An 11,714-nucleotide genomic window follows, 5' to 3' on the forward strand; every position below is an offset into this window, starting at 1 on the left:
AAAAAAAAAAAAAAAAGAAAAAGAAAAAAGAAAAAAAAATTAAAAAAACTAAAACTGTTTCTAGTTGTGTGGCTCAGCCCTTACCAGGCATGTGTATGCGTGCACACACCTTTAATCCCACTGGCTAGAACACAGCATACAGATTCATTCTTACTTAGTATACACCTTTAATCCCAAACAATGAAGGTAAAGTTAGTTTATAGAAGGAAGCACCCATGTTTGAAAGTGATGTCTGATTGAGCAGCAGACAAACTGACAAATCAGAGAAAGACTTGACAGAATAGAATATGCCCAACTCTAATGAGAGAGGAAAGGAAGCTACTGAAGGGGCAGTGTAGAGAGAAAAGAAAAGATGTAGTTTTACCAGGAGAGTTTTACAGAGACAGATTGAAGAAAGAACAAGCTAAACACAGGTAAAGACAGAAGGAGCCAGAAAATGAGAACATATTGGCAAAGTTAGTACAAGGTCAAGCAGAGAAACTCAGAAGCAAGAGGAGCCAGACTGAATAGTCAGCATGGTGAGATGTGTGAGCCAAAAAGCTGAGTTGACCAGCTAGCTAGAGTTCAGAAAGAGCTAGAAAGGGTGAGTTTATTCAGCAGTAGGTCTCAGAGGCTAAAACCATTCTAGATCTTGGTAAGATTGAACAGAGTCTAGAAGCTTCCAGGATTAAGCCTCAGCAGATGGAGGCACCAAGCCTTGGAGAAGACAGTTACATCAGGCAAATAAGGTATTAGTCACAGTTTATTATGAAAAAGAAAAACAGTTCCCAAAGCAAGAATGGGTTGATGAGCTGGGGAAAGGCAGCAGCTCAAAGGCATATTCTCAAACAATTGTTTTTGGGAGGAGTACATGTGGGATAGGTTCTTATGAACTTTAGGGTGGCCTCAAATTCATAACACAGCCGAGGATTGCCTTAAACATGTGACTTTCCTTCTTGTATTTCAAATGCTGTGATCACAGTTATGTGTCACCAGGTCTGACAGTCCTCAGTTCTTAGTACTATTTAAAAAATAAAAGACCAAGAGGGTGTGGTGGCATGTTTTAAATTCCAGTACTCTGGCTGGGCAGGAGGATCCCCGTGGACAGCTAGAAATACATAGTGAGACCCTGTCTCAAAACCAAAATACCCCCACCCCCACCAAAAAGAAAGAAAAAGAAAAAAGAAAAGACCAATGGAGACTAGAGAAATGGATCCCGGATCAGCGTTAAGAGTGCTTCCTGTAGCCTGGAGGTGGTGGCGCATGCCTTTAATCCCAGCACTTGGGAGGCAGAGGTAGGTGGATTTCTGAGTTCAAGGCCAGCTTGGTCTACAAACTGAGTTCCAGGACAGCCAGGGCTATACAGAGAAACCCTGTCTCAAAAAAAAAAAAATGCTTCCAGCTTTTGCAGGGTTTAGTTCCCAGCACTCAACAACTGCCTATACCCAGGTCCAGTGAATCCCATGCCTTCTGGCCTCCATGGGCAATAGCACACATGTTACAGACAGACATACAGACACACACAGAGACAGAGGAGAAAGACCTTAAGAAAAAAAGAAGAAATGAGCAAAGCACCCAAGCTGTTGAAGACAGCACTGTACTCTACCTTGCCTGGTCCGTTTTCTTGGTCAGACTGATCAGGAGGCTTTTCCTTCAGACTCCCCAGCAGTGAGTTTAAACGAGTGTGCGTTAGCATCATCTTCTCTTTCAGCTGGGAGAGACAGATTGGAGACACCTTATACTCAACCCTTGATTTGCTGCTTATATTGTTACTAAACTTAAAATAAAAATAAATTTAGCTGGGCAGTGGTGGTGCACACCTTTAATCCCAGCACTTGGGAGGCAAAAGCAGGTGGATTTCTGAGTTCAAGGCCAGCCTGGTCTGCAGAGTGAGTTCTAGGACAGCCAGGGCTACACAGAGAAACCCTGTCTCAAAAAAACAATAATAAATCAATAAATAAAATAAATCTACAAACAAAACACTTAAAAATTGCCTATAGTAAAGGAAAGGATGGATATAGCCTAGTTCTAGAACAACCTGGTCCACATAGTTAATATGAGGCGAGTCACAATTACAAAGTAAAAATCCTGTCTCCAAAAGGAAAAGCCAAAATGAAAATGTTGTGTATATTAGTAACCACACAGGGCTGGTGAGATGGCTCAGCAGGTAAGAGAGCACCGACTGCTCTTCCTAAGGTCCTGAGTTCAAATCCCAGCACCCACATGGTGGCTCACAACCACCCGTAATGAGATCTGATGCCCTCTTCTGGTATGTCTGAAGACAGCTATAAGTGTGTGTGTGTGTGTGTGTGTGTGTGTGTGTGTGTGTGTGTATATATATAAATAAATTTTTAGGCCAGAATGAGCCGGGTGGACCAGAGCAAGTAGAGTTGACCAGAGTGAACAAAGGTCCTAAATTTAATTCCCAACAACCAGATGAAGGCTTACAACCATCTGTACAGCTACAGTGTGTACTCATATACATCAATAAATCTTCAAAAAAAAAAAAAAAAAAAGTAAACACAACCAAGTTTACCTCTGCAATCTTTTCTGGTAAAGGTACATTGTGAATATTCATTTCAGATGTATTTACTATGGCCTTTGTTTTTAACAGATAGCTAGAGAGAAAACATATAGAGAAAATATTAGTACTATTACCAGTGGTCCAAATTTGCCCTCCTATTGAGCAAAACCTTCCTTATGGCTTGAAGCAGCATAGTCTATTTTACTGGGGGAAAACAAAACAAACAAACAAACAAAAAAATTCAATTAAAACCACAAACTCTGCCTGAACCTTTCCCATCCTCATGCATAAAACTATCTCAGGAAAAACTAAAGACAAATCCAGAATCAGATGAATAACCACTACTGGTAAAAAATTTACAATAGGCCATGCAGGCAGATTTCTGAGTTCGAGGCCATCCTGGTCTACAGAGTGATTTCCAGGATAGCCAGGGCTACACAGAGAAACCCTGCCTCAAAAAACCAAAAAAAAAAAAAAAAAAAAAAAAAAAATTAGTCCATATTAAGACACAGTACAATAAACCATCTAAAGTAATCACAATATTTATTTTAAGATTATGTTNACACAGTACAATAAACCATCTAAAGTAATCACAATATTTATTTTAAGATTATGTTTTGTCCTTATTGCGAGATATATACATATATACATATATATATACATATTAGTGCCTAGCCTTTTGCATCTTCTTTGGTCTTTGGTTACAAACACCTGGACTTTCCTAGAACCTTTAAAAACTTATTTAATAAGTAACGTCTCTACTCACCACAGCATTTTATCACTAGAAAGGCAGAAATGGCCTCTCAAGGCAGCCAGAGCAGCATGGGTAGAATATAAATGGAAACCAACAGTAGTCCCACAGGAATTACAGAATAAAAGGTTGTATGTGCTGGTGGGAAAGGAAAGAGCAGAATATAAAATAATGAAAAGCTAGAAAAAGAAATAAAAAATAACTACCCGCATCGGGTAAGTGGTAGACTCTATCGTGGCCCTGACACTCAGAAGCACGGGCAGGAGGGACTTCAGCAAGTTCCCTGGCTCTCACGTGGGCCATAGAAGAAACAAAAACAAAGAACATAATTTATGACAAAAAACAAACCAAAAATCTTCAAAACAAAAACCCCTCAAAAGTAAGTTCGGTACTGCCTCTGACCACTTGTGAAGTTCATGGCACCCAACCTCATAAAGAAATTTACTACTCTCTTTAAGATGTTTGGAGTTTTTTGTTTTCTTAGAGTTAGTTTGCATCATGTAGCTTGCTGGGCCACTGGGTCATGAAGACAGAAGGACTTAAGGCAGTTAGTTCTAATATATAAACAAACAAATACAATTATTTCTCCATTTCCTTATATAGAACAAGGTCAATTAGATTTTAATTTGTATTCATTATAATAGTCTGTCAGTCTGGAAGACAACAGGACATAATATCACTCATTTTCTTGAGTGCTGGGATTAAAGTTACCACCATGCCTGGCCAATGCTTTAAGTACCAATAGATTGGAATCCATAAAGACTTTTTGTAATAATTTACAATAAGTGTTGTGCTACATACAATATAAACTAATAATCAATTACTGAGTTCAAAGAGAGTAAAAAAGGTATCTCAAGACCTCAAGGTTACTAGTAAACGTGACCATTTACCTCAGTAAGAATGCACACAAGCCGAGGAAAAGAGTGAGGAAGTCAGGACTAGATTCCTAGCTTGGCAGGGAAAGGAGCCAGCAACCAAGCTTGGCAACCACGTGTGATCCTGGGCCTGGACTGCTCAAAGGTGCATTCTCACTTCATGTGTGCACCTCGGTATGTGACTACACACTACCCACAATATATAAATAAACAAATAAACAAATGTAAAACTGTTTAGATTATAATGTGGAACAGAAATTTAACTCTATTCTTGTATGCATTTTTCTTGAAGTATTTATCATAGATCAACTCTAGCACTTCATACAAGATAGGCAAACTTCTGAGCTATAGCACATCTCCAAATGTATAATTAAATTTTTGTTTGTTTGGTTTTTCAGACAGGATTTCTTTGTGTAGCCTTAACTGTCCTGGAACTAGCTCTGTAGATCAGGCTGTTCCTGCACTCACAGAGATTCTCCTGACTCTGCCTCCCTTGTCCTGGAATTAAAAGAGTGTGGTACTACCGCCAGGCTTGTAATTAAAATTTTTTATCAGGCTTTTTAAAAAAGTGGTTGGGTGTAGGTTCCCATGCTTGTGATCCCAACACTTGTGGGCAGAGGCAGGACTGTAAACTCAAGGAGAGACCTTTATTACCAATATCAAAGGTAAAATAATTTGTGATGTAACTATATCAAAAATGTCACTTCAGGGCCAGTGAAATGACTCGGTGGGTAAAGGTATTTGCTACCAACCTTGAGAAACTATAATAGCTAATTGTTCTAGTTATCTCACAGACCGTAAAACCTACATCCAACTTTAACTTTCATTAATGCCATGTTTATATGATTCAAACGGGTAAAGAGTTTATCACTCAAACATATTCTATGGAGAAAGTAAACATGTCACAAGACAATGTTTCTTTTTTGTTTACAACAGTTACATACTCTTCACTGTCATTAAATCAGGAAATATATAGAGTTAGAGCCACCTCAGGAATTCTCCACACGTACCTGGACTTCAGAGAACCTTCTATGCCAACCAAAAAGGGCTCTAACAAAACGACATTGTTTGTGACTCCTGGAAGACAAACCGGTTTTGAAAAGAAATACCTCCTAGCTGATCCATCGGGCCATAAAAGTTAACAATGGGTGGGGCTCAGCCGAGGGCGGTGGCGTAGCTCAGACGAGGGCCTGGGTTTGAAGCCCAACTCCGGAAAACAAAACAAACGCCTCCCTCCCCTGGTCTGTACTGTCCCCCATCCCTCATCTGCCTCTGGTCTGCCTTCCGCACAAGCCACCCCTCGCCTCACTCACTGGAGAAGGCCAGGGCGCCGAGGGACCGTGACAGGTCCCAGGCGAGGTGCACAGTGTCGCCGAGCACCGCGTAGCACCGCGCGCAATGAAACACGGCACATCTCTCCGGCTCCAACCACGCAGGCAGCCGCAGGTCGACAGATGACGCCTTCACCTTAGACCCGGAGGACCCGAGAAGGGAGAACCCGTTCACCACCTGAGTGTCCCACTCCATGGAGGAGGTAAAAGAAACAGGCGAGTCACAAGAGTCACGACGTGACTGGGTCTCCAAGAAGGAAAGACGGCGGCGCGAGAGATCCGCCATGTTGTTTTTGAAGCGCGCGCTTCTTTCACGCACGTCCCAAGTCCCGCCCAACTGGTTTCCTACGTCTTCATTGGACAATATTCCTGAAAGACATGCTCTCAATACGCTCAGCGCCTGAGTATTGGTTAGGTTTGCGGAATAGCGGTCTTCAGCCAGTCACACTACTGGCCCGCATCAGAAACCCCACCCTCGAGGCACTTCAACCAATGGGTGTACAGCAATCTTCATTTAAACTCAATATATAAGTCGGCTTGTCAACGTCTCGGGTGGCGCCAATTTTGAACCGCGCTCTTTTGAGTTGTGTGGCTGTTTTTCTGGGAACTACCGAGCTTGCAGAACGCGATGACCGTCCCCTCTGCAGAGGAGCTGGACTCCTTCAAGTACAGCGACCTGCAAAATTTAGCCAAAAGGCTGGGCCTCCGAGCTAACCTGAGGGTACGGTGCTGGCTGGCGGTGCGGGCAGTTGGGTGGGCGGGGTAGAAGAGACCAGGGATTTGGGGGACAGGGCGCGAAGTGACTGAGGGGAAATCCCCGAGGGACGCTATTTTGGGAGGAGTAGGTAAGTTTTGTTCTCAGTGACTGGAATTTGTTAAACGAAAGAAAAGCCGTGGCTGTTACTGTATTTGGAGGCTTTTTTCAAGAACGTATAAAGACTTCTTAATGGAAATGCGAATGATACTTCCTGGTACTAAAGGGGAAAGGAAGGCCCATAGGACGTAATCAGTGTAATTTCTATGCCAGTTCTTAGGCAGTTGAAGAAAAACTACTTTAAACTACTACTTCTAAAAAACTCTACTTGCTGTTCAGTAAACTATGACAGTACCTTCACTCTCATGAACCTTTAATAGGATGTCTGTCTACTGAGATAAGGTATGATTGGCCATACATTAATCACTATTGTGATGGTGGTCTTTTTTCAAAACATCCGATAAGGTCTTTGAATTCTGAGTTTGCAAGGTGTTCAGAGAAAATGTGGGGATTCATTGTGAGATTGGACTTGCTATATTGAAGCTTTCCCACATGTGTATACCAGAGATTTGTACAGCAAACTGATATTTGCACTAAATGTCTAATCAGTTGTCATAAATGTTTTTAAATGCTTTAAATAGAATAATGTGGCCATAGGTACACCTTTTATCTGGCTGAACAGCAGTGAAGAGTACTTGGAAATGTTTCTGAGTTTAGTGCTTAATGGCTCCCCAACTTAGTGTCTAAAGCTTAGTCCTTCAGGTTTTTGCTATCTGGATGGATGCTGCTGCTGCTGCTGCTTCTTCTTCTTCTTCTTCTTCTTCTTCTTCTTCTTCTTCTTCTTCTTCTTCTTCTTCTTCTTCTTCTTCTTCTTCTTCTTCTTCTTCTCTTCCTCCTNTCTTCTTCTTCTTCTTCTTCTTCTTCTTCTTCTTCTTCTTCTTCTTCTTCTTCTTCTTCTTCTTCTTCTTCTTCTTCTTCTTCTCTTCCTCCTCCCCCCCCCTTTTTTTTAAATGAAACAAAGTCTCATTATACTGCTTCGAGTAGCCTGAAACTTATGCTGAGACTATATATGGGCTTTTACCTCCACCTCTGGCCTGACTGTAATTGTTTATCAGACTATACCTGTTGCCTCTGATCTCATTTGCATCTCAGCTGATCAGCACCACCTCAGATGAGCACCCTGTCCTACCTCAGTTAAGTAGTTTGGGTTTTGCTTCATAGCCCCTGCTCTATTCTTTATTTCTAGCTCACTTGGTTTATTTATAAACTTTTTCCCATTAGTCCACTGGGAGTTTCCCACCGAAGGCCTGCCCTCTAGCTCCTAGCACAGTGCTCTGCACCATGTAAGACCAGTTAGTTCTTCAGTCCATGAATTAAAGCTGATGAATAACACTTGAGCTTCTAGGCAACTTGAGTTTCATCCCGTTTTATTTGACCTGCTAAATGTTTCATTTGTTTCTATCTCAGACACCTCACTTCTCATTGTTGCATCCTTGGTGAGATAGTATGTTAAGAAACCATGTCCTAGTCAGGCAGTGAGATAGATGGCTCACTGGATAAAGGTGTTTGATACACAAGCCTGATATTTTGATCCACATAGTGTGAGAAGAGAATTAACTGTACAAAATTGTCCACTGAACTCCACACCTGCACTATGGCACACACACACACACACACACACACACTCACATACTCACATATAAATAAATAAGGATTTGCATCTATCTGGGCATGATGGCACCGCCTTTAATGCCAGCACTAGGGAGAGAAGGCAGAGACAGGTGGATTATAATTGTTTATAATTTTGGTAGGCCTGATTTATAATCCCAGCACTGGGGAGGCAGAGACCGGAGGATCATGAATTGAAGTCTTGTCAAACATACAAGACTGAACATATGGTTCATCTTGTCAACCCTGAACTAAGCCCTAGATTAGGTAGGTCTCTGAGTTTGAAGCCAGCCTGGTCCAGTTAGTGAGTTATAGGCCAGTCAACTCTACATAGTGAAACCTGTCTTTAATAAAAAATAAAATAAATAAATAAAAATTTAAAAAAGACCTGGATTAATTTGTGATGAGACTTTAGGTTACGTTCATTGTAGTAAATAAAAACCATTTTATTAATAGCTGTCTTCATGCAGAGCAGTCTAGTACAGTTGAGGCATGTGGCTTGGGCTCACACCACCCCAACAAAACTCCTGTACTAAAAGTTCAGAGCAAATTTTGCGCTTTGCCCTTCTGGTAAATGATAAATTGTGTGAGAAGAAAAGAGCCAAGCTCAGAGGTTGAGCCTATCTCAAGTGTGTGGAATCACACACACAAGAAACAGGAACGGAGCAACAATAGGCTTTTCCTCTCCCTTGGTGATAACAGATGCAGGCCAGAGTAGAGCGGATTAAAAGTAGACAAGAGGCAGGTGTATCAGAAGGCAGATCTCAGGTGGACTTGCTGATCTCACAGTGGAGCAGTCAGCTAGGAGTTGGGATTGCGTCCATGCATGGTCAAAAGCTGAGCCCCTGGCTGGGCACTTGGTGAATTGCTGGAGACTAGGAGTAAAGACGTGTTAACCAGAAGTCTTCTCTGCAGACAGCTTGTGGGAAGTAGGACAGAAAGGCTTTTCCAGCTTGTGTGGGGCAAGCAAGCAGCTTGTATTTATAGACCTAGAGTTGTGTGTGTATAGCATTTTTTTAAGGCCATGAATATGAGGAAGAGCAAGGCTGGGTACATGGGTACATGGAGAGAAGTTGGAGGAAGGAGATAGGGTGGGGAGGGCATTATGTATATGTGTGTGTGTGTGTGTGTGTGTATTATTTTATGTATATGAGTACACTGTAGCTGTGTCTTCAGACACACCAGATCCCACTACAGGTGAGCCACCATGTGGTTGCTGGGAATTGAACTCAGGACCTTTGAAAAAGCAGTCAGTGCTCTTAAACACTGAGCCATCTCTCCAGCCCCATGTAAATATATTTTAATTAAAAAATTTTTAAACCAGGTTGGGTTGGCACATGCCTTTAATCTCAGCACTCAGGAGGCAGAGGTAGGCAGAAGCAGAGCTAGTTCCAAAACAGCAAGGGTTACACAAAAACCTATCTGGAAAAGCCAAAAAAAAAATTTTAAAAAAAAAAAAAAGAAAGAAAGAAAGAAAGAAAGAAAAAGGAAAAAAGTTTAAAGTTATTGTATTAGTTTAAAGTTAATTTTACTATTTGATTTTGTGACAGGGTGTCAGTATGTAGCTCTGACTATCTGGAACTCAATTTGTAGATCAGGCTAGCCTCAAATTCACAGAAATTAGTTTACTGTTATCCTCTGAGTCCTGGAATTAAAGGCATGCATCATTATCCCAGCTAAAAAAAAATTGTATTTTTTGTTTGTTTGTTTTTCGAGACAGGGTTTCTCTGTATAGCCCTGGCTGTCCTGGAACTCACTTTGTAGACCAGGCTGGCCTCGAACTCAGAAATCCGCCTGCCTCTGCCTCCCAAGTGCTGGGATTAAAGGCGTGCTCCACCACTCCCGGCGTATTTTTTTTTTTTTTTAATGTATATAAAGGTCTTTGTCTACGAGTATGCCTGCAGACCAAAACAAAGTGTCAGACTGTGAGCTGCCTTGTGGCTGCTAGGAATTGAATCCAGGTCTTCTGGAAGAGCATCCAGTGCTCTTAACTCCTTAGCTATCTCTTCAAGTCCCTAAAATTAAAAATAAATAAATTTAAAAAAATTTTAAGGGCTGGGTGTGGTAGTGGACAGCCCTTAAAATTCTTTTACATTTATTTATTTTTAATTTTAATCCCAGCACTTGGAGGCAGAGGCAGGCAAATTTCTGAGTTTGAGGCCAGCCTGGTCTACAGAGTGAGTTCCAAGACAGCCAGGGCTACATAGAGAAACCCTGTCTTGAAAAAAACCAAAAAAAAAAAATTCTTTTTAAAGAGTTTTGGCCCTCAACTGTGTACCTGGGTGTAATAAGGGAAAAAAGAACCTAACAAATATACTTGATTTTTGATTGTTTTACAGTAGGGTCTCATTCTGGCCTGGAAATCTAAGGGGATTGTTGTGCCTGACTATCTTTTAAAAAAGGAAAGCCATTCAGAATAGTATTTCTCTTCCTGAGAAGAACAGGGCAGCTTTCCTAGAATAGAAATTGAGGCCAGGATTCTCTTTCCCGGCCTGAAACATTTCCCTAATCAACTAGCCATTCCTGCTGATTTACCTCCTAAGAAGGTTGGTACCCATCCTTACATTTCAGGCCACAGGTCTGCTTCCCTGAGCATCCAGTCGGCCTCAGCTGCTGCCCTGATGCCCTCTCCAGAGACTGCTCTCTGCTGCAAGGATAAACGTTATACCTAAGAAGTCTTATGAGGCAGGTCTAGCTAGTGAAGTTGTGCTTTTGACTACTCTTCCGACTTTTTTCTCAACCTCCTCTCCATTAGTTGTGTTCTTCATCATCTATCCTATTTTCTTTCCTTTGCTTTTTCTCCATCTTGTTCTGTATGATTGAACCTCTTTTCCATTTTCAAGATCTCAGCAGCCCCAGCCAAGACATCTGTCTTAAAGCTGGGGCATCCCATGACCTGCTGATGTCTATCCTATGGAGCCCACGATAGCCAGAGCTTCCTCGCACTTACTTCGCTGTGTTGCACTGTCTCTTTTTCTTCACTGACTTTGCCACTAGGGCGTGAAATTCATTTCTACCCAACCTACTATTCTAGTCTTTCAGTTTGACCAGAGTGCATTCAAGAATCAGAAGAAAAGAGATGTTTGGCATAGTTTTCTTGCTTATTTGACTTTGACTGTAATGATGAGCCAGCTGTTCTTTCTACAGGCAGACAAGTTGTTAAGAGCCTTGAAAGCACACCTGAATCCAGAAACAAGGAAAGAAAATAAAAATCAGGTGAGTGGTGTTCTTTATCAGTTATTAGCTAGTAAAACGGTAGAGTGTGATTAATAGGCAATTAATACTTATTACTGATAATTTAAGATATAGGAGATGGTGTGGAGCCTCTTGCCCAACATTGGGAGATGGAGCCAAGACAGGTTACTAGAGCATTCTAGACCAGACCCTGACCCTATTTCAAAAGACAAAGATATGATGGTTACTATTAAATGATGTTATTATCATTAGTAATATGACCAGCATTCCAGTGACCAAGCAGCAAGTTCTTGAGTTCAATACTAGCCTAAACTAATGCAGACCCTGTCTTTAAAAGAAAATAAAAAGCCTAAAAACAAGGAAAGCAAAAGGTAAGTGTATGTTGTGAGATAGAAGAGGCAGCAGGAGAGGAGTTGGATAGAAACTAGACTTTAAATTACCAATACCCAGGTTAAGTGGCAGATCTGATCTCATTTTCCTTTTGTTGTTGTTTTTGGTTTATTTTATTACATGGGAATAGACTTTCTGAAAGAGCAACAAGTGCCCTTAACCACAGAACCATCTCTCCAGCCCCATTTTGTTTCTTTATAAACTGTGTGTGTGTGTGTGTGTGTGTGTGTGTGTGTGTGTGTGTGTG

The 11,714-nt window shown here is 41.3% G+C and overlaps 2 protein-coding genes across 3 annotated transcripts in view; one reads left to right on the forward strand and one right to left on the reverse strand.

Moving 5' to 3' along the window:
* Positions 1-5,749, reverse strand: part of Oip5 (Opa interacting protein 5) — a 7,834-nt gene extending 2,085 nt beyond the window's left edge. The window contains exons 1-5 of the mRNA XM_021192773.1: positions 5,443-5,749; positions 5,140-5,206; positions 3,270-3,392; positions 2,516-2,597; positions 1,586-1,690 (exon numbers count right to left, since the gene is read on the reverse strand). Coding sequence (XP_021048432.1) covers positions 1,586-1,690; positions 2,516-2,597; positions 3,270-3,392; positions 5,140-5,206; positions 5,443-5,746 — 681 coding nt within the window. The 5' untranslated portion in view covers positions 5,747-5,749. The remainder of the gene's footprint in view (positions 1-1,585; positions 1,691-2,515; positions 2,598-3,269; positions 3,393-5,139; positions 5,207-5,442) is intronic.
* Positions 5,750-6,043: 294 nt separating this feature from the next.
* Positions 6,044-11,714, forward strand: part of Nusap1 (nucleolar and spindle associated protein 1) — a 30,224-nt gene continuing 24,553 nt past the window's right edge. For both annotated transcript variants that reach the window (XM_029535762.1, XM_029535763.1), the window contains exons 1-2: positions 6,044-6,181; positions 11,030-11,098. In XM_029535762.1, the coding sequence (XP_029391622.1) occupies positions 6,089-6,181; positions 11,030-11,098 (162 nt within the window). In that variant the 5' untranslated portion in view covers positions 6,044-6,088. The remainder of the gene's footprint in view (positions 6,182-11,029; positions 11,099-11,714) is intronic.

Source organism: Mus pahari, chromosome 3, assembly GCF_900095145.1.
Source record: "Mus pahari chromosome 3, PAHARI_EIJ_v1.1, whole genome shotgun sequence".
NCBI lineage: Eukaryota > Metazoa > Chordata > Mammalia > Rodentia > Muridae > Mus > Mus pahari.